This window comes from Acanthaster planci, linkage group LG21, assembly GCF_054643075.1.
Source record: "Acanthaster planci isolate LZ-2023a linkage group LG21, COTS_SCS, whole genome shotgun sequence".
Taxonomy (NCBI): domain Eukaryota; kingdom Metazoa; phylum Echinodermata; class Asteroidea; order Valvatida; family Acanthasteridae; genus Acanthaster; species Acanthaster planci.
This window is the reverse complement of record NC_141797.1, coordinates 1735258-1758122: the sequence shown is the minus strand read 5'-3', so window position 1 is coordinate 1758122 and position 22865 is coordinate 1735258. Positions and strand designations below refer to the sequence as shown.

Below are 22865 nucleotides of genomic sequence, written 5' to 3'. Positions count from 1 at the left end.
GTCATCTTGTGATTTTTGTTTATAAAGATTTTAATGATTTTACACAAATATTTGTACATATTTTCCGACGGCCAGTTTTAGGCACTTTTGTCGATGTGACTGACTATATATTTACAGTGTAGGAGTAGACTCTTAGTCCAGCTGCTACAGAGGGTCCTAGAGCAAAATCGTCACAGATCATAATTACTGATACAATTATCTCTTCAACGACTCGAAATCCAAAACAGCTTTGTGATTGTTGATGTACCAACAACTGCGTCTGATTTCATTTTGCTTTTTTCTACTTTGTGCCTATCAAATTTCAACATATCGGTTCCTGTACATACTCTTCTACATGTATGTGGATGGTTCGTTAAACTACACATGAAATTCCAAGTACCAGCAAAGTTTTACAACGGTTTAGTCTACCTCAGCTTCTGACGTGTGCTTTCGGAAGAGTTTGTAAACCTATCATCTAAGGACATCTAGGGACAATATTGATGCTGCATTTTTGGAACTGTATCCATGAATGTCGGTCCCTGGGATTTAGCGGCAACAGTTATGATATTAACTATGAAAATCTATTAATAAAGTCTTTTGTAGCCATTATCTGCTTATATAGTCAAATCAACTTTTTAACGTGCATTCCACCCCACTTTAATAGCCTTAACTGTTTGCCTTTTCAAATATTTTCTAGGGCCGTGCTATGCAAACTGCGTTGGCTTTCCCCTGAAGTCAAAACAAATTCTGTAACATCAGTTTAATAAGAACAAACCAAATAAAGCTGCTGTGTGTTTTGGACCTGCAATGAAATCAGAAGTGTATCAAGAAAAATCAAAAACAGAGTGTCGATGTCAGAATTATGCAGGTATGACTTCTATGGGCCTATGGGTTTTTTCTTTCAAAAAAGTCAGAAGGCTACTAAATTTTATAAGGTATATAAAGCCACGCAACAACTGGATTTCCAACCACGGTGGTTTCTCTTCAAGTACAACCAGCCAATTATTTTCCCATTTCTCTTCAAAAACCTGACTTCAAAGATTGCCAGAATGGCTATCGTGTGGAAGCTGCTGATTCTTGCAGCCACCTTTGCCGCGGTTTCATCTTTGGTTCCAATGGTGAGTGCAGAAAAACAAGGCGTATGAAACCATTGTCTTAGTTTTAAATGGGGGGTTAAATAGTGCTTATTTTTTGTTGTTGTATCTAAGCATTGCTCTATTATTCATAACTGCTGCAAGTAATATGTTACATCAGTGTGTGAGTTATTTGTGTTTAACAGAAGTTCCCCCATGCAATATTTAGGACAGATATATGATTTAGTAAGAGCAACGTTCGTTTCGGAGCGAATTGTAATTTCCCTTTAAAATGCCCATACCTATCGTACAAATAAAAATTCACTTATGCATTCAATCGGAACATGCACCTCTGTCATCTTTCATTCGTTTTAATTGAAATCAACCCATTTTCACTTTATAATGTGCAGGCAATTTCGCGTAAAGTGTTTTAAGGTCAGCCTTGTCAGGAATTGGAATGCATCTGAGTGTTAACATGAGTTATATTCTTTAAAATGTTCAATTGAATGGTTACATGTTTGAATGTTCTTGATGGTTGAGCTAAATCGGTATGTATAGTCTTTTGAAACATTGCTGGAGAAGAACAGCTTAGTGCAACCACAGTTAGATGCCTCAAAAGAAAGATCATTGATCGACAAAACGAAAGAATGAGAGAGAGTTTCACAAAACTACAGACAGAACAATAAAAGAACAAAAAATATCCACATCCAATTGCAGAAAGTATGACGACTAATTTCTTTACAAGATTTTCCTGTTAGTATATTTGTAGATTTTATGTCATAACAAATGTCATGACTCTGCACTACCACGTAGGCCTCAATTTGTGCACGGCCCTATGTTAACTGTTGACACTTTCCCTGCTTGACTCACAGTGCATTCGTTATCAACCTTGTGTCATAATTCGTGTAAGTCTGTGTATTTAACTCAACGCTGAATGTTCGATTTCGCATAACAGCAAATGAAAATTAATGAATGAAAGCAGATTTTCTGTGTGGAAGATTTCACATGTGCTATAACTAGCAACAAATACGTCAAACTGAAATCCCAACCACTATTGTAAACTCTTCAACGACAGGTGATGCGTTTTCACTTTTTAGAGGGATATGTCGCAAAAAGTCAGATGAGCGTCATCGCGATAAGGAGCCAGGTTATACGTCGTTTTCAACATGTGCACCAAACTCACATTTTATTTTACAACTGAAAAAGTGCATTATCCGGGAAAATCTGCTGTATCACTGACCTAATTTATGCCAGTAGTTTACAAACTAATGCTTCATCAGTCAGCTACAAGTTGGTTGTTCCCAATTGCCATTCCTTGTTTTACAGAAAAGCGGAGTAAGAAGATTCACACGTTCGACTTCGTTCGTTTGCGCGTAAACTATGTTGTGGATTGTGAACGGTTCACCGACGACAAAATATCTTTTCAATGTGCCAAGCTCAATCAATGTAGTTTGCAGGTCACATGTATAGGGTGTCAATTCTTGGGGAGGGGGCATCTCATCATGGGAAATTTATGGATTTTTATAAATCATCCCCTTGTCAAAAAGTGTGCCTTTTCTGTTAAAAGTCTTTACAGAAGTGTAATACATACAAATCGTGCATTGGTATCATGAACATGGCTTTCTATACTGCCATTGTGACAGTACCCTCTCCTTCACAAATCTACGCTACTGACGATATGCACTTTTTTATGAATTAGGAACCCAATGTCGAAGTCCTGCCATCAGAGGAAGAGCAGCTCTGCAACTGGTCACTGAGGACCTGGCTGACATGGCCCCACAAGAAATTGTCCAGTTTTTCCTTGCTGACATTACGTCCGGTGAGGTTATTTTTACCTATTTACTTTTCAACTCCTGATTTCAGACTCTCAAAGCTATAACATTTAGTTTCTGTTACTCCGCACCGTGTAAGGTTCCACCCACGCTCGCTTGTCGCCCAGCACCAGCACATTAAGCTTTGGAATATAAGTTTGGTCTCAGTACACAGTCTCGCCCAACAACTGTCGGCTGTAAAAAAAATTCCCAACTGAACAAGTTGTTTTCTCAGGTTCTTTACGAAAGAGTTCAAGAGTGTGCGTGTTCAGAGGCAGAAACAGACCCTCAGGATGGGGTTGCTCATTCAATTTATATAATTTATAGAGGATATTAACAGTTTTTCGCATTTCGTTTGCCTATAAGAGACAGAATGTACCTGCCAGTCTTTCTGGTTCACCTGCACTTGGGGTGCGATGTTTTCATTAATGCTGGGCAGGCCATCCCCTGTTTGTATGCATTACCTGACCTGACCTGAACAGACATAAAATACAAAATTCCAGGCATTGTTATAATAGATCCTATTCTCATATTGCACATTTGACTGCAGTTCAACTTGCAAGTATATTCTCCTTATAACCTTTAGTTCATGATTCAGAAGTTATGGACAAAGCAGCTTCAGGTTCATGCAAGAAACTAGATCGTCGCTCAGCTGAGTGCTGCGGTGAATTGTCTTTCAAGGTCTTAACGAGAAAAGTCAATCTCACTGGTAAGGATTGCTTTGAATATTCTACCTAGTTCACTGAAGTAACTTGGTGGTGTAAACCACGAGAATAGAGCAAAAGATTTCAGACTATGACGTTTCAAAACAGTTGTTTCTGTGCTTAGCCCAACAAACGTCTTATATTTTGAAATCGCTTTCATATGGGTACGTTCATCTTTGTACACATTTCCTCCTTTTGGCTTGGCTAATTCTAATTCTTACGTAAGAATTTCAAACTCGTCATTTGGGCCCTATTTCGTTTGAAGTGATAGTTTTTTTTTCGATTTCTCGAAAGGTGGAATTGAATTGTGTTAAATTGTAACTGCTTTGGCCCTGGATACCAAAACTAGAATTCCATGCGAATGAAATTGGTCACAAAAGAAACGTCAGGAATGCCAATCAGCTGACTCAATATTTTACCTGTTTAATTTGTTAATGGGTACCTATGTTTTTCATGAAGTTGCTCTTTTATAAGAATTGTAGGAGCTTATTGCCTATTAGCTTTTTGAATTAGAGGTCTCTTTTAAGTCTTTCACCAATCTGAATAAGGGATTGTCCACTTGGGTTACTTATGTTTTGTTAATCAGTTCATGAGGTGAAGAGTTTTATCTCCAATTTTATTCAAGCATGCGCTTTCATTGAGGTTCTTTCCCAAGAATATGGCCTTCATGTCAAAATAACCGTCCTTGGTAAAACAATTCTCGACAAAGAGGTTTCAGGTAAGACTTGGCTTAAGTTTTGATGCCTTGTGCTGATTTATTTCGATGACACAAATTTCACAATTATATGTTAGGGACGTCTTCGCTTTAGCTCTTCTTGTCAACACGCAGACAGATTCAACTGGGGGATAATCAGTTTCGAGTTTCACATAATAAGGAACGGTTTCCTTTCTTTATATAAGAAGGGCATTATTTCGTTGGAGTTGAGTGAGAGGATTGTTAGTAATTGCAGTTTCAGCTGGGGAGGTGTAAGGTTTCATTTATGCTCCAAAGCAATCAGAGAAAAATACAATTACATATCCCCCAATGACATTCGTCCCATGTTAGAAAGAACAGCCCACCTCCACAAAAAATAATTTAAAAAATAAGTAGCGCAACAAAGCAAAATATAGACAGGCACATAAAAATACATCAAAACCCAGAGTTTAGGCATTGACAACCCATATGTAATTTGGACTTCGAGTTTTTCAAACAAAAGTGTTTTCCAGCCTCAGTGATTTCTGACTAAACTACATTTTTTTGTCCTTAAATTACAGCCCGTGAGCCTCCAGCAATTTGCGTAGGCATCCCTCATCTGAGACTGGCTGATATCTGCCTGAAATTCCACGACGTCCAATGGAGAGGTGGCTTCCACCGCATGCGTTGCATTGGAAGTCCATGTCGCTTTTGTGACTGTATTGGAAGTAACCCTGGGATGCATTGACCTGTAAATAGGGCAACCTAACCAATCAGCCGTTTAAGAAAACATTTGGATAGTAGTTTTATTCCAGCAGAATTAGATTTGATGTACTCACATGCTATTCTGAGTATAGCTGGCATAAAGCGTGTACGCTACATAATAAAAGTATTTCCAAATGCATTGCGCAAAGCAGATTCTTGTGAAAAAAATTATGATTCAGGCTAGAGTTTAAATAGATATTATGCACGTTAATTTTTCAACTCAATGATTTTAAGCAGCGTGTAGAGCAACCTGACACATTTAAGAAAACTGTACGCGCTTCCAATTCAAGCTAGACTTTCCTGCTGGGTGCAACAAAAGAACCTCATTTTAGGTCTTAAGGGATTTTACTCTTTGGAGAAACCTTTCCGAGACTCAACTTGTAACAAAGAAACTACGTAATGATTAATCACCCTGTTACAAGTACACGTCAGTGGCTTTTGAAGAACAATACTTTCAAGCTAAAAACCTTTCTTGCTCAAACCAATGCCTTAAATTATGTATGAATTGTAGAAGTCATAAACATTTCAATACTGGCTAACTTTTTTTTCAATTTTTTTTTTTTGAGGCTTAATGTCCGTGAGGCACCCCAGGCACACATTTTTTTTAAAAGGGCACCACAAGAAAATTAGTTGCAACCGCATTTCAATTCACAAATTCCAAATTGGTGGGTGGGGGGACAGGGGCACTTGTATGAAAGCAACTATGCATAGATTAACCATCCCTGCTACAGAATGACGAGTGGCTGTTAAACAACAAAAACCTTCAGTTAATAAACCTTTCCTGTTCAAAACAATGTCTTTCATTGTGTTGGGTGTGAATTGTCAAAATCATAAATATTTCGCCACTGGCTAATTTTTTTTTAATTTCAATGAAAAGAGGGGAGAGTAAACATTAGCTGAAGCCACATTTCAAAGGAGACAATTCACAGATTTCCAAAGGGGGAACTGGGGCCACAGGCATCTGCTTTGGGCACGTCCCCCCGGTAGTTACATCACTGACTCAAGCCAGGGTTAGACATATTCATTTGTTGTTTAACTGCATTTATTATTTAGTTTAACAAAAATGACCATGATTGAGAACGTATTTAACGTTTTACCACTCTTATTATCACTATTATTAATATCACTTTGAGAGAGACGGCTAGTCAAAGATTTTTAAGCTACCAGTAGGCAGATATCGCAACTGTCAATGGCGGTCTCCAAGCCTATCCTAGACCAACAGCATGCAATGTTCATTTCCCTGCAGTCCTGTTCCTATTACTACTATTGCTACAGGTATATCAAAATGGGGATGTAACAGACATGTTTAGACTTAGGTTGTATATTTTCATCAAAATATCTTCTGTCAAAGAATATTAAAAAAAAATCTTTCCTTACGAGCAAGAATAGCCTGAAGTTACAATCATTTGAACATTCCTGAAACCATCTCAGCTCCTTAAGGAGTATACTAGCCCGTACTGCCATTTCGAAAAGGTTTTTTTTCATTTGTTTGTTTTATGTAGTGATGCAGTTACGAGGAGTCAAAGAAACACCGTAAAAAATAAAACCTGTCCGACCGCTAAATAAGGACTGATCGAAATGTAACGACCTTCCACCGGCTTGATTGGTCCAAACCATGTTTACCGCGCAGACAACAGATGGACTTCACCTAACGAGCACATTTATCACCTTTCGCCACCCTAATCGTTTGTTATTGGTCTTTTCCTTTGTATAACGTTGGTACCATAAATAGCCCTTTCATTTGCAGTGTTTTGACATACCCAACAGATACTTCGTGGTATTGCTCCTTTGCAGCATTTTGCAACTCTCATAAGCATGTTATTGGTTCGTTCTCTTATGATGTGAATGCGCCTCCCTACATCTCGATTCCCAAGGTAGCACCTTTGAAGGATCGGCAGCGCTTCTGCTGAAACGCACTCACCATTGATGGTAATATACTACAGAAATTGTTATAATTACTCACTACACATATTGAATGCCACTTCCCCCGAGGTTATGGTTGAAACTTGATAAGGATTTTGTTATTTGCCAACAGTAGTAATGGTAGTTAGTATAGACCAGTTTGACCTCTGACCCTTGACCTACGTCCAGTGCAGTATAGATCAGATTGACCCCACTTCCGGTCACGTGTGAGTAAGTCACTTGATAGTTTTTTTTTTTTAGGTTGAGAAAGGTCAGTGGGGTTAGTAGGTCAAAGGTGCGTAGTAAACAGTGAGCAGGTGAGAGGTCGATGGAGATGGTGGGCGTTACCGCGACAACGGTCGAGGAGGTGGAGGGGCTGGTTAAAAAATGAAAAGAAGAAAAATTCCAATCCCTTGAAAAGGTACAAGTAATCTTGAACCTCTGGATTTAGTAGGTCACGTCACATAACTGCTGTTAGATCTTTCTCTGGCTCTATAGGGACGTGTTTATGTCAAACCCTTGCCAAAATGTTACTGAGCAGGATGCGAACTCTGGATTGGTTTATTTTATTATCGGAGATTGCTACAGATTTCAATGTTTGTTCGTCCATATCCGCTTCAATGTGAAAGCTGGCCTGTTTTGTTTTACCTCCGGGTAAAGCTACCCTTTTACCTCAATAAGCTACCCCTTCCCGTGAATAAAATCATGAACTTCTTTTATTGCTATAATAGCAGAAGGAAGAATGCTCAAATAGATGATTAGCAATTCAATCAGTGGTATATTTTTAGGTCTTTTGGGAGGGGGCAATATTTGTTTAATTTTTCCCCTGAAAACAACGGCTCCTCTGTTTCGTCTTCATTGTCCTCCATCACCAACCCCTCCATCCACCAAATAGTCCTGTTTTGAATGTGTCAATCCTTTCAATTCTTTCAAAACTCTAATAATGTCTGGGGAGGGGAAACTTGACCCCTGTCCCTGTCTGAAAACGCCATTCAATGTTATTATCGATCAAAGTTAATATGGTAGGAAGTGACGCATATCAATACCACGTTGTGGAACTGACAACTTTCATCAACCCATTGTTGCAGCTAAAAATGTCAACCTCATAACTGTTTCACAAGGTTTGGTTTTAAATTGGATCAGCACGTTGTTCTTATAAACTGATGATGTTAGATTTAGCCCTATGTCTCCCATTCCAGGGACTTGTTCAACAGGACGTCCTTGCTAACAAGATGCAAACTCTCTGCTCATTCTTCTACGGGGCTGAAGTCCACATCTGTCCAAACGTTTCAGCTTCTCTAGGTTCGTTGACAAAGGCAGGTCAGTGACCAATTTCGCAGGGGGCAATTTGTTTGAGGGACACGAAATGTTTATACAATTCTATGGGGAATGAGAGTTTATTAAAGGGTTTTATCCGCGCTTTCAGCTGAAAAAAAAGGGGATTGGAGACCTTAAATCTTTTTTTTTCTCATCCCAAAACATACAGCCCACATCAGCTTCGAGTTCCAGCACATTTGCCAATTCATTTCATTTCTCCCTGTCGCTCTTTTTACTCTCAAACTAAACTCTCTAAAATTGTACTCAAAATCTTGAGGGCAAACAACAAGAGGAGATTTTAGGAAATTTATAATGTTTGTTTTGCCTCCGGAACAGGGTTGTAATATTCATGTACAGTGCAGGTATTAGCTCGTTGACATGAGCGTAAATCCTGACGGGGATTTGGGGAGGGGGTAGATGGGCTTTTGACAACCCCCCCCCACACACACACACACACGCGATACGAACGCAGTGTACGAAATGGATTACGTGGACATGCACATTCTCTGGCTAAACGATCTCGGGCTATGCCAAATGGGAGCTTCTTGCTAAATCAAGATGCCAAAAACCAAGTGCAAATTGAACCGCTATAAAAACACACATCCAAACACACATTTCTGGGCTTTCTTTCATCGCCCCCAGCACATATTCAACCATTTCCCTGAACTAATCAAAACCATGTGAACTCCACCGTAGTGTTGACCTAGGCCGCAAAGTTTCCGAATCGTGATGGAAGATACATTAAATCTCAATTTATTGGCCCTGCAAGTCTGTTACTTAATCGGGCCTGGCTGAGGTACGTGCCAGAAGTCACTTGGGTGTAAAATCGATCAAGGCGGTTTTGTACAAGCAGTAGTGTAATTAAGGGTCGGGGAGAATTTACCCTCTTGTGCCCCACCCCGAAAGGGGAATGAATGACAGTCTGCCTTAGTCGTCAGTAATTTAACTTTGCGTGCGACCGGATCGAATGCCCCCCGGACCCCCAAAATGAAGGACCCAAGTGCCCCCTTCCACCCACCATGCGCGTTACACTTGCACACTGCGTGTACACGCATGACGAGGAAGGGCAGGAGGTAAACCACAAGGCTTTGTGCAAACTTTAGGCCTAGTTGGGACGCGTTTCCACCCAACAAACTTTTGTGCAGGGCATTTGCCATTCCTGCCACCCTGTAACAGTTTGTCTTCCTGTGTCAGCCATCTTGAATACGGCCGTTTTACAATACTGCGCCACCAAGAGTTTGCAACGCGTTAGCCAATCACAATGCACGAAATTTGTCGACCCAATGCGCGTTTGAAAAGGGTCGACAAATTTCGCGCGTTATGATTAGCCAACGTGTTGCAAAACCTTGGTGGCGCACTATTGTGAAACAGCCGTATTGAAGACGGGGTTAACTCTTAATTTGGGAGACCAGAGCTGATAGCAAAGAGATAACAGTTCATTACACAGTCAGGCTTACGTTTATATTGCAAATTATGTCCACAAGAAAAAATAAAGGTGAAGCTTTGAACGCAATATGGTCTGGTGCTATCCATTGAACAGATTACCTTGAATATGATAGGTTCTGGGATCAACATCGAAAATTGCATCCTCTGAACAATGTCTTTTAAGGAGGAGCAAGCTAGGCAGGACTCTAGTCTTTTCGCCAGTGCTTGGCAAAGTAGCCTATCTGTGCCCTGGTGTGGTGCACAGGGATTTTATTTATTCCTATCATTACTATAGTCTTTTCCTTTATGTTCGATCCACCTTCAACTGCACAGCCATTGTTTATGTTGGGTCCGGAAAGTTCGTTGAGAGTGTTATTGACTGAAATAGAGGCATCAATGAAAAGTGTGATACCGTCGACGATGACTGTGAACAAGTTTTTAGCGAATAGTCCAAATGTTGTGAAGTGGTCATATAATCTTATCAATTTCAGCAATGACGGCAGTAAATTTTATTTTTTAAAAGGACCAGAAGTTGAAATGAACCTGGCACAGTTCTCTACAGGCTCAATATAAGCCCTCGAAGCTGGGACAAAGGGGGCGTTGCCGTTATCTTGATGTTCAGCCGTGCCAGCCCCGACAGCCAGTTTTATATCTCACGGCTATGTGCTGAAGAGATTAACAGTGAGACATTATCGAACTTTTGTGGCCAAGCGATGTTACGGAACATGATTTTCTTTAAAACATGCGGTAAAGTCCTCAGGCACCCGCAGACCGCTAAGCTCCCTCTCGGTTGAAACCACGAGGTTGCCGATATTGCTGGAATCTATCGGCCATTGGGCTGGTGAGTTCGTCGGCAAACGGGTGTCTTTTTCCATGAGGAGATTTCTTTGAACTTCATCGATAAAAGGAAAGCAGGAACTGTTCATTCGTTCTGCCTCAGAAATCCTGATTGGGACATCACACAGATCGCTTGGATTGTAATTACGGCATGTGCTAAAAACATCATGTCGGTAGAGTTAAAGTGAATGAAACTTCGCGGTTCCCCGGCAGAATCATTAATCGGCCACGAAGCATTTTACACGACCTTTAACTTTTACTTGCGAGGAACATCTGACTAAAAATCGGAGCTTTGGACCAGTAATTGGAGCATTCAGTTTGTGTTTTCAGCCATGGGACAATCGTGGCTGAGCGCCGCGTGGTTTGCTACCCTGTTGATGTGTACGTGGTGTGGTAAGTTTGCTCTATACTTTTAATTTTCACTCCCTAAATAAATATGCAAGTTTTCAAAAGGCCAGAAATTGTTTCTGTGGGCTTTTGTTTATAAAGGAACTCTCTGCTTAAATTTAGCTTTGGTGGTATTAAAATGTTTTTGGCATTTTTAAAGTGAAGTACTTTTAGGTAACCCTCGATGTAGTAAGTGTCACCAGTGGCGGACGAATTGTGGTGGTTGGTCCTCAGTTGGCCTTTTATTAGTCTCCATTTGCTATACTTTTATGCGGTCTCTGTGCACTGGTGACGGAAATCGCCTGGTAAGCTTGAACTTCTCCGGATGGAATCCCCAAAAGGGAACAAATCGGAGCTGAGCACAGAAGTTATTTTTTGAGAGAAAAAAAAGTGTATGTCTGTAGACGTCCTCATCGGTGAATGCTGGAGGGGGGCGTACGTCCACGGTCACCTAGGCCTATGCTGCTGGACCGTGGAACACAAAAACTGATTTTGTTTGTTTGTTTGTTTTGAGGAGAGAGATATTTTGCGACTCTTCCTCAATCTTCTTCTTCGCAGGGAGATATGGTATATTACCGAAAGCAATTTACTTTTTAAAATTATTATTATTTTTATTTACTCTTTTACACAACACGCTGGGGGAAAACCGACTCGAATAAAGGCTATAATCGTGGGTCAGGAGGATTATCAATGGAAGTGAAGTTCGAGTTGCGGACAGATTCCAGGCATGAAGACTATAGTCTCTTCTCAAGAACCGTAGGAAAGTGCATTTTGTCATGTACCCACCCAACTGTGTTAAAAAAGGAAAAAAGACTAGCGGCAGACTGTTACTGTACTTATCTGTAGGCCTACACAAGCATGTTAAGTCGTATCATGCGAATGTCTGAATAAAATGTAGTCATTAATCTGATGAGCATGATATTTCTAGTTGAAATCAGAATTTTTCTGGAAATCAAGGTTCCCTCGTAAACATTTTTACCTTTACTCCCTATGTTTACACACAAAGCTTCTGTCAGTGCACGGGTAAGTCCGTAAGTCAACAGGGCTTTACCTCATGATATCAACGCGATAAGCTCTCGTTTTATCTGCTAAAAGATTGTAAAATTAGGTTTATGCCTACAGTAATTAATTTGATACGTGCGAAGCACAGGAAGGACTTCAAGTCCTTCCTGTGCGATCATTTCACACAATGATATTATGAAAGGCTCCGGGCGGTTCCAACGCAGACCGTCGTGCCGGTACGTGGACATGTTTCGCGACTCGGAGAAATAGACCTACAGGAAAAATAAATTGATCGGCATTGTAATATGGACTACTCTAATTGCTTTATGGTGAAATCTGCTGTCGTGATTATAAAAGAGTTTAACGTTTTAATTACAGTTTTACTCTAAGCTGGTGACTTTTCTTTTCCCTTTGTTGGTGTTCGTGAACAGGTATTCATAAGCAGAAGTTCATCCTTCATAGGATAAGCAAAGAATGCTGAGATAGTTTTCTTCGTCAATTTTTGCAGGCTCTGGAAAGCAACAGTTCAATCCTGAACATTCATGGGGTAGGGCCGTCGGCGTTTACCTCAGTCTCAATATATTGACAGAGGAAGATTATGTTAAAAGCTTAGCCGCCGTGCGTAGCTGGGGTGCAGTGGGACTCCGCCTCTCATATTTTTTCCGATATATCACTGCATGGCATTTTGAGACTTAATTGTAACCCTTTGCAGTCATTTGGTACCACTTCTGTGAAATCGAAGCTACATATCGTTCTTGCGTAGCGCCCACTTTTCGAAGAAGTACCTAATTGAACTTTAATGGCTGGCTAGCGTGCGTACATGTGGCCTTGAACTTCTGAACTACACTCGCAACATCAAACCATATCAGTTTGAGTTGAAACTCATTTTGTACTGATAAGGAGTGTCTTTACAGACAAGTAGGGGAAAAAAGGAGAAAAAAAGCTGCTGAGTTTTTTGGGGAGGGGTCGGGTTGGGATGGCACAAAATAATTATAACAGCTCTTTTTTGAAGTCCGGTAGTCTTTCGGAAAGCCGTAAACTCTTGAGGGCGTTAAAGAGCATTGTGCAGCAAGCTTACTGATCCGCCATGTCCGCTTAGCGGGGAAATTCGAATAAGGGCCTCCATTCGTCAATGCAAAATTTTAATATGTTTAGTACTTGTGGTCTGAAGCCTGAGTTTAGGTGCAAGCATTCGTCAGGGAAAATGATTGGAGGCCACAGGCTTCTGGAAAAGTCCTGAACAGAGGTCGCAGTTAAATGTAAAACACAAAGAAGTATGGCTTGGCCTCGCTGACACTGAGGCCTAGCCACATCATACAAGTATGTACATGTAGGCGTGTTTTGAAACTGAAAACCGGTGTTGTAATTCGAGTCCATCACAACTTCACAAGTCCTTTAACAAGGCTGATACTAAGTAACACTAAGGTGATCAATGACAAAAGCTGCTCTTGTCACAGCTCATTTGAATAGCTTTTGAATTGACTTAACAATAATGACTTCTGATGAACATCGGACTTGCAGGGACTTGTGATCAGGTTATGGACTGGAGTACACACTGTTGAAAACAGCCATGTCTAGCCATGATGATGATAATCAGGGGCTTGTCACTTTGAAAACGCTGTTAATTATAGACGAAATATTTACGTCTTTCTTGGTAGGTTTTTATATGCATAGGCCTTGTTAGCTGTAGCTGAGGGTTGTGGATGGCTGACATTCGTCTCTTTCTGTTCCCATCACAGCCCTACTTCAACTCAAGGCATAACTTTAATGCCTGAAGTCCAAACTGCAGGATTGTCACAAACCTTGAATCCTGATATCTCCCGAAGTGAAATGACTCAACAATTTACATACACTGGCGTATTCCTTAGAGCTTTCCAAAACCGTACATTTTCTGATGTACATGTAGGCCTAGGCCTACGTGTATGGTGCCTTGAAAAACCCGGCCTGTGGTATTGTTATGCTGACCCGTGGGTGACACCATTTTGAAAGTATATGCCTGTTATTGTTAATGTGGAAGAAGACACGTTGTGCGACAGATTTCAAGGCACCCATTTGCCATTTCTGTTTAGTCTGAAGTTGTGGAGGATTGTTCTGAAAATGGCAGTGTACTTAATTAATTCAAGGAGAGTTTACACGAGATTGACAGATGTTTCAGTCTTGATGTATTGTAGGCTCGGCCTGCATCATGTACATGTATGTAGTAATTGTATGTTAACCCAACGCACTTGTAATGCATGCACAATGCCTGCACAGTGCTTGTTGAATTTGAACATGGTGATAGATATTATCATAGATTTCTGATTTTAATTTACAATCATTAATTTCAGGTGTCTAAAGTCACTATTTAATTATCTATGATATCCTTACTTGCCGATGCTTAATTTTTCTTCAGATCTGAGAGAATCTTCCGAGGTAGGTTTCAAAATGTGGATTTCTTTGTATTGCTCGGTGCATTTACCGTACTCCTTCATACTCCTTCACTATTTTTTCCTTGCAGTTCAAGAAGGGCTGGCCGATGTGACTGCGGCACCTGCATCGGTTACCACACCACGTAAGTTATGCCTCAACATCGTAGATTTGAAATTACGGCAGACCTGCCATGCCAGCCGAAATAAAGTGTTGCATTTCTGGATGGTGAAAATTCAGACGACATACATGTAGGCTTACAGGTATAACAGGATTGTATATTTGGCCCCTCCAAGTTTTTTGTCATTTTAATCTTGTAAAACTGGTCCGTCCCCCGAAAACCAAAAGTAACACTCTCTTTATCGCACGGACCCTATTTCGAGGAAAATTTCGAATTGTAAATTGTGAGAAAATGTGACTTTCTGACTGATAAACCAGCCGTGCAAATTTGAAACCATGATGTGTCATGTGTTAAAACATTCATAGTTCCCCTCATAATTTCCCTCAAAACTCTTTTCCTTTCAAAACATCAACCCTAGAGTTCTTGAGCATGATGTCATAGTCATCTACCAAGGTACATGTAGATGAATAAAAATTTTAAATTAATGTAGTTAAATTAAAATGTTGGTCTCCCTTCTATTAAAGGAACAGGGACCCCAAATATACCGGTACATGTACAATCCCCCTATCTGCTCAGAGCGGAACAAAGCAGAGCATACATGTACATGTTTTTTGTAGTACTCACCACATAGGCAGCATTTATAGTGGAATCAATGGTGTGTTTGACGCGGAGTACGCTGAGTACGCGTTATAAATTTATTCCTTAATTTATGGTCTTTGCGTACACGAAGAATGTGTGCAAGAACTCGCTTGGAAAACTTACCACCATCTGTCTTTCTTTTGTCACTTGGGGGTGCACTTCAACTCAGGGCCGATAACGAATCTGCAGAAGACCTCCCAAGTTCTTGTAATTTTTGCAAGCTTGCATGATTCAACGTTTATGAACATGCACTGGGGTTTATCATTATCCCGAGGTCCCTAGGTGTAGCTAGTTTGAAACATAATTTCGTTCGTCAGCTGTACCTCATGTTTTGTGAAACAACCCCAGCCTGATCAGTGGTGCCTGTGTGCACCTCGTGCATGCAGTAGAAAAAGTCATTTCTATTTAGAATAAATGTGAAGCATGTCTTGTGTGATGTGATTTAGAGCACAGGTCGCCAGTGAAGAGACAAATTCTGAATTTATAAAGTGCAGAATTTGCATTGATGTGAGAGTCTGTGGGACTTTCATACTCAGATCTTGATCCTGTCCTGTGATCCCAATGCTCTGTCCGTTAATCAGGCTTTGTTGTTAATGGACCAACAAACAAACGAGTTGGTGCTGCACCTATTTATCATCTGGTAAAAAGCACCCAATGGATGTGACACTAATAGAAATGGCCATATTTTCTAAGGTACATGTACACGTGCTTTCTGGGTATACGTGTGCTTATGGGTATGCATGTTAGTTGGCAGTTTGGGTGTTCTGTTGTCAGACTGTCCCGTCCCGGTCTTCCAGGATCAACTGGTGGGTTTTGGGGCACCCCCGGTATTTTGCAAGATTTGAGAAAGGCAGGGGTTAGCTTTTTCTTTGCTTTGAAATTTTCAAAGAATGCGGTAATGGTTTCCCACATGTTATAGACTTTCCTTGAAATTTGGGAAGGTTTCTTACAAAATCGCCATGAAGAACATCTCGTTAATAATTTTTACATGTCTACTTGCATTGAAACGTGAACACTTTCAATTTTAAACAGAACCAACCAATTGGAACTGCAATTTTGAGCAGGGCATCTGCACCTACAGCCAAGCAACAGACGATGATTTTGATTGGACGAGGGATTATGGCGGCACACCTTCCCAGAGTACCGGACCCAGCTTTGACCACACCAAGGGAGACGGTATGCAAATACTGGTACTTCTCTGACATTCTATCGGGCCTGTGCATGAACCATTGAGGTCTGCAGGTGGTTGTAAAGAAACACAACAGTGAATCAGCTTGTTGCATCTGGCAGTGATGCACCTATAGGAGGTGCTCACATCCATGTGAAATCCAACCTGACAAAATGAGTCACAGGTTGCCAGAGAAACGATTTAGAACAAACAGTCTTCGACAGAATCTTGCTCAATGAATTGATGCAAACCAGCAACCTTTTTATCCATTTCTTTACCCACCTTTTTACCCATTTCAAACTTGATGCCAAAATGGGTGATACTTCAAGATGAAACCAGGAGTGTCAGACATAGGGCCATAACACTCTTTCTGCTGGACTTAGTCATAAATATGCTACTTCCAAGTACAGTGCTGTCATCTGGCCCAAAGGTAAGTCAATGAATCAGACATTGAGGGCGCCCTCTTGCAGAAATGCTCGGATCTGATAATGAAGTTGAAAAGCCTTGATTTCCTTGGTTGTTTTGAGAATCGACATGCTTTGTTAGGTTCTTCTAAATGCTGTCTTTCGCCCATTTTTATCTTTAGCCAGTGGCTTCTACATGTACATCGAGACGTCCAGCCCCCGCGTCCAAGGCGAGAAAGCCCGCTTTCAGAGTGACATCATCCCTGCTGTCACCAGCAGCCGAATGTGCGTCACCTTCTGGTACCACATGTATGGCGATTACGTCCAAGATCTGAAGGTCTACCTGAAGACTGGCTCCGGCCTGGGCACTGCCGTCTGGTCGAGGTCGGGAACTCGAATTGACCAGTGGTATCGTGGGGACTTTAGTACCACACCCACTGCCGACTTTCAGGTTAGTTTTTTCAATACTTGAACGCATCCTCAGCCACTGAGACCCTGTAAGAAGGATCAGCTCTTGTAGTTTACAGGAATTGATGACATATCCCCTATTTATTTTACTGCTTAGCAATCGGGAGGAATTATCTGACCTATCCATTTCTTACATCGGTAGGTTGTCTTTGAAGGAATTGTTGGCTCAAGTTTCCAAGCCGACATCGCCATAGATGACATCGTGGTGACTACCGGTGAATGCCCATGTAAGAGACGTTGACCTTGTATTACAGACTCATTAAGACTTTCACAGACCCCTTCAGACCATCACAAGACCTCCAGTCTGAATTCAAGTCATTAGCTTTTAAAATGATCTGCCACTTTCACATTCCTTTGGTCTATTCCCAACTCAGCACTTGGTGGTTTCTTTGGAAAGGGCACAGATGGAAGTGGTTCTCCGTGTGGAGTGTCTCTTCTGAGGCAGCGTTCAATAGGAGTGCCGTATTTCCAATGGAACGGTCATCTTCTCTGCTCTGAGAACAACTACATTGTTGTTTTCCAAATGGAACACTGCCACTGTTCGGAATTTACAAGACACTCCCTGCCTTGTGACAGATCTGGTGACGATGGTGTGGGATCAAGTGTTACGGATTATTTGAGTGAATAGGGCCTGCACACAGTTATGTGTGTAGAAGACATTAGGACGAGAACCAGCGTGTGAACCAACATGCATGCCTACCCCATTCATTTGTACTATATTGCCTGGTTTAAACTGATGCTACAGTTTGGAGTATGCCTGGACTTTTTGTGCATGAAGGATTCATTTTTCTTGATCGTCTTCTCTGAACAGTGAGAGACTTATGCGAGTTCCAGGACTCCCATCTCTGCGGGTTCCTTCAAGACACCATGGATGACTTTGATTGGGTCCAAAACAACGGAGGGACCCCGACGGCCAACACTGGGCCAGCGTTGGACGTCTCATATGGAACAGCCTACGGTAAGCTTTCTAATATCATGACTGACATGATATGCACTCACTAGATGCCTTGTTTTCCTACTCATTCTTTGTTTCAAATCAAACTATTTGTACTCGCTCCAGGAAAGCATTCCTTGGCATTTTACCTGAGGCAAAGTACTTATACTAATTGGAAACTACTTATGCTCATAGCAAGTATGCTTCACTCATAAACAATCACTCAAACTCATAATAAAGCTCTGTAACTCATAAAGGACTTTTACTTCTGGTAAAGTACTTGTTTGCAAGATGAAATACTCTTTGGTAAAATGCTTCCAATCTCACTAGTGGAAGAGCACCAGTACTTTGCCTTGTACTTTTGCTGATACTCATGGCAAAGTACCTGTACTGTTACGACAGAATGTTCTCACTCGCGGTTAAGTACTCGCACTCACACTCATTGATCTGTACTTGACTACAGGTCCGCATTGCAATAACATCTTTCATGCATTGTATTTATGAAATGCCTGTTATACAGTACAACAGAATTTACGGACAAAACCAGTCACACTAGTCTGTCTCCTGCAGGCAAATACATGTACATGGAGGCTACAGGTCAGTCAGCAGGGTCAGTGGCTAGACTAATGACCCCTTTGGTGACCCCTAGCCCGGGCATCAGTCGCTACTGTTGGTTCTTCTCCTATCACATGTATGGCAACCAGATGGGTACCCTGAACGTTATTGTAAGTGAACTTCATTTGAGAGTTTGATGGCCTAGACTTGGGCCACGAGTGCTTCATGTTAGGAATGATAATGTACAGAAGGAAGATACAAGATGCGATCGAACACGATGAGTTATTTATCAACCCAGGCCAGTTTATCGAGTTTCACTCCTCCAAAACGTATACCACGTCGACTTCGTATTTATGAGTAACCCCCATCTTGAAACAAGTAGACTTGTTCATTCTGAAATGCTCCTTCAAATGGATCAACAGTAGTTGAAGTTGAAACATGAAAAGATTTGATTTTCAGACATGTTCATTCTGAAATGCTTCGTCAAATAAAAGTTGACATGTGACTCATTTTGCATGATTGCCTCACATTATGTAAGTCTGAATTTTGAGGTTTGACTTGTCATACAAGAAGAATTTATCCTTTTCCTGCAAAGGCTTTACTGCTACTGCTTTACTGCTAGGGTTGTTCATCACAAGACAAGCATAGGACTTCCAGTATGAATTCGAATTTTAGACAAGTCTGTGTGAACTGCAATAAACACACTTCATTGTTCTGGTTTCTATACCCTGTTGCAGCCGCCAGGGGCCAATTTCATAGAGCTGCTTAAGCACAGAATTTGCTTAAGCAGGAAAAACCTTTGCTTAAAAATCAAAGGTTACCAGTTCAAACTCTATGTGATTGCCATTCTAACCAAAAGACAGCTAAATACATGTATAATCCCAAAACAATATACATCACATGGAGTTTTCGCCGTAACCTGATTTGTCAAGCCAGGATTTTTCTTGCTTAAGCAAGTTTTGTGCTTAAGCAGTTCTATGAAATTGGCCCCAGCTGGTATTTACGTTTAAAAACGTTGACAGTCTGGTCTGTACAAACCTCTGGACTGCTCCACTGAATTACTGAACATTGCAATATATACAAGGAGGCGTAGATGTTCCGGTGCAGATTTCTTGTAGCTACCAAGCTCAGAAATTTGCTCAGGTCATACAAGTCTCGCCTCGCAAAACGTTTACCAATCAAACTTTCATGCAAATCACTTGTGACTGGTTCAAACCCATTACCCAGTTCAGATGCCCTTGAGCAGGACAGTTTACCGCAATAGGTAGATTCATTGTTGTTGAAAAGACATTTATTATCCAAGTCTTTACATTGATTTGCATACCAGCTGAACACAACCACCAACCAACAAACCATGTGGACCCGTAGCGGAAACCTCGGAAACTTCTGGTCGCTAGGATATGCAAAGGTGACCTCCACTCTTCCCTACCGTCTCGTGTTTGAAGGAATTGTGGGATCGGGGGACAGGAGCGACATAGCCATTGACGACGTCGGGTTCAACTTGGGGAGCTGTCCATATCAGGGTTAGTATTATGGTTTGGTCGTAGAGTCTTTCAACGGAAAGTCAAATCACAAGCCAGTCAGTAGGTAATCATAAGGTAATCCCAGGGAAATCACAAGGTAAGCATAATGTAATCACAAGCTGCATCATAAGGTAAACGCAAGCTAATCATAGGGTCATAACCGAGCTGTGGATTTCTTTTAATGGTTGATGAGACATCCAAACCAGGTACATGTAGCTCATCACCGTAAGTTAGGAGACTAGATAGGCTTCTCAGGATATGCTTTGGTCGATATGTAGAGATAATGGCTATTATGTAATCTTTCCAAAAGTCATCCAAATAACTTGGATGAATACAGAGAAATGGGTCAACATGTGGAACAGAGCTCACTTTAGGGAAAAAAAGGATCTGTATCTATGGCAGAAATTCATATGAAGACGGATGGACTTGTTAAGTATACAAATAAATTTTGAAGATACAGGCATAAACTTGAAATCGTAGTGAATGTTTTTTGGTGTTAGTTTCATGCTCTCTGTTTGCTTCTGTTTGGATGAAAAAAAAAACATTCTCACAAGTTTCCGTTTCGTTTTCCCCAGAAAATTGCGATTTTGAGAGTGGCATGTGTCTGTGGACGAATCAGGTGACAGGGGACGATTTTGATTGGCTGCGGCTCAGTGGCTCAACCACCAGTAGCTATACTGGCCCAGCTGTCGACCACACCACGCTGGGCCAGAACGGTGAGTAATGCACAAACTACAGAACGCCTTGTTAACTGGTCGCATGTGGCCTAGTTAAAAGTTTGTAACTCCCAATCGTAGGGCTGAGGTTTGAATCTTGCCAGGGGACTTGAGCAAGTCACTTTTAAATACCCAAACATCGTGGCCTTGAGCCAAGTCACTTTACCCAAACTTACCACCTACAGTAGGAGTATGAATGAGTACCTCTGAGGGTCCAGAGGGTGCTTACCGTGGTAGCACGTAGGGCCAATTTCATAAAGCTGCTTAACCCTAAATTTGCTTCAGCGCAAAAGTTGCTTAAGTGCAAAAAATTTGCTCAAAGAACAAAGGTTACCAACTCAAACTGTATGTGATTATCATGCTAACCAAAAGGCCATAGAGGTTTAGCTAGTATTCTGACTTATCAAGGAAGGTTTTTGACACTTAAACAAATTCTATGCTTAAGTAGCTCTATGAGATAACCTCTGTTATAACCAAAGATTGAATAGCGCCAAAGGTGCAATATGGATAACTCTGCCCCAAAAATGTAATGCTTGAGCGCAGGCTCACCAGGTGCACGTGCCTGCTGCGGCACCTGCGCTTGTGCATTAATGTGCATTGCGCACGCGTATCGCTTGCTCAAATGGCGCCCATGCTATTATAACGTTTTACGTTTATTTCTAGTGAAGTTTACCATCTTGCGCCGCTTCGCGGCGCTATACGATCTTTGGTTATTACCTCGCCAGGGAGTTGCAAAGGACTATTGGCCCAGTGAACAAGGATAATACACACTACTGTTACACATCATATTGTTTTGCTGTTATTATTAGCAGTAATTACGTCACTTGGGCTGAACGCATCACAACATGCCAATTGGCTATGCCAACGCGTATCCAAGTGCAGACAGTACATGTAGACTCACCGGTACCACGGTAACAATACTGATTCATAGAAGAGAAGACAATGCATGTGTATGTTACCAATGAACTGGCCCAGGTAGAGACGATCATGAAGAAATGTTCAGTTCTAGAGGTGGCAGGCAAAAGCGAGGTAAATTTTCTGGCGGAAACCTGCAGAATTAGGTAGGGACTGAAAAACCAATTCACTTGTTATGGCCTGGCTGGATTCGAACCCGGGTCACAGAAGTGAAAGGTGGGGCAAGTAACTACAGCACGATACTGACTCCCTCTTTCACTCTGACTTGAGGTAGTTGTTATAACTGGTCCCCTCCACAGGCTACTACATGTACACAGAGACCAGTTCTCCGCGGGTTCGAGGCGACCGTGCCATCTTCAAGAGCCCCGAGATCATCCCCAGCGCCAACGACCCACCGATCTGCTTCACCTTCTGGTATCACATGTACGGCTTGGACATCGGCCAAATGACAGTTTCCGTGGTGACGGAGCCCGGCACTGCAAACGAGGCCACTGTCACAAATTGGCTGATGGATGGACAGCAGAGTACCGATGAGTACAACTGGCTGAACGGCCAATTCGATGTGTCTGAGACCGTACCTTTTCAGGTGTGCAGGAGTTTTGTAAATGCAGTTAACTTCAGTTAATTTCATCACCTACACGTGGTCCACTCTTAATAACTGCTACAACACTGGGGAAAAAAAACCTTATTGAAGGATTGAAACAAACGTATGATACACAACCCTCGTGCCATTGCAGCTGCAATTGTTCAAGCAGATATGGTGATTGATAGAAAACAGACCATTTTACTCCTCTTGCACAGTACAGTAATAGAGGTGGGAAGATTGGGAACAAGACTGGGTATGAACTCTTCTGCAGTAATGCCTGCAATGTTGAGTTAACGTTCGTGGTGCTCTTGGGCTGTTGGTTAGGGTTTTGTGGATTCTCCAACCACAGGGTAAGGGGTTCGAATCCGGCTGTTGGTCCCATGTTGTGTCCTTGGGCATGATACTTTACCCCAACTTGCCTCACTCCACCAAGAGTATCAGTTGTCATCTCTTGGGGGGGTAGAGGCCAAATGTGCTGTGGTATCACCTGCCGAAATTGGTCTCATGGTGTGATGAACAGGGGTAATAATTTTGCTGTCCATCATTGATACATTA

General features: G+C 41.5%; 2 protein-coding genes across 2 annotated transcripts in view; both read left to right on the top strand.

The window, feature by feature from the left end:
• The first annotated feature begins 961 nt into the window (after positions 1–961).
• Positions 962–6678, top strand: LOC147795673 (uncharacterized). Its single transcript, XM_087131258.1, has 5 exons — positions 962–1097; positions 2752–2871; positions 3450–3572; positions 4193–4285; positions 4822–6678. Exons 2-5 carry the CDS (start codon positions 2823–2825, stop codon positions 4986–4988), a joined length of 432 nt encoding a protein of 143 aa, XP_086987384.1. The 5' UTR covers positions 962–1097; positions 2752–2822; the 3' UTR covers positions 4989–6678.
• Positions 6679–10259: 3581 nt separating this feature from the next.
• LOC110983119 (MAM and LDL-receptor class A domain-containing protein 1-like) overlaps positions 10260–22865 on the top strand; it is a 94599-nt gene continuing 81993 nt past the window's right edge. Inside the window, exons 1-10 of the mRNA XM_087131449.1 lie at positions 10260–10879; positions 14373–14426; positions 16074–16217; positions 16796–17064; positions 17224–17308; positions 17893–18039; positions 18586–18740; positions 19898–20093; positions 20669–20809; positions 22024–22310. Of these exons, the coding sequence (XP_086987575.1) occupies positions 10819–10879; positions 14373–14426; positions 16074–16217; positions 16796–17064; positions 17224–17308; positions 17893–18039; positions 18586–18740; positions 19898–20093; positions 20669–20809; positions 22024–22310 (1539 nt within the window). The 5' untranslated portion in view covers positions 10260–10818. The remainder of the gene's footprint in view (positions 10880–14372; positions 14427–16073; positions 16218–16795; positions 17065–17223; positions 17309–17892; positions 18040–18585; positions 18741–19897; positions 20094–20668; positions 20810–22023; positions 22311–22865) is intronic.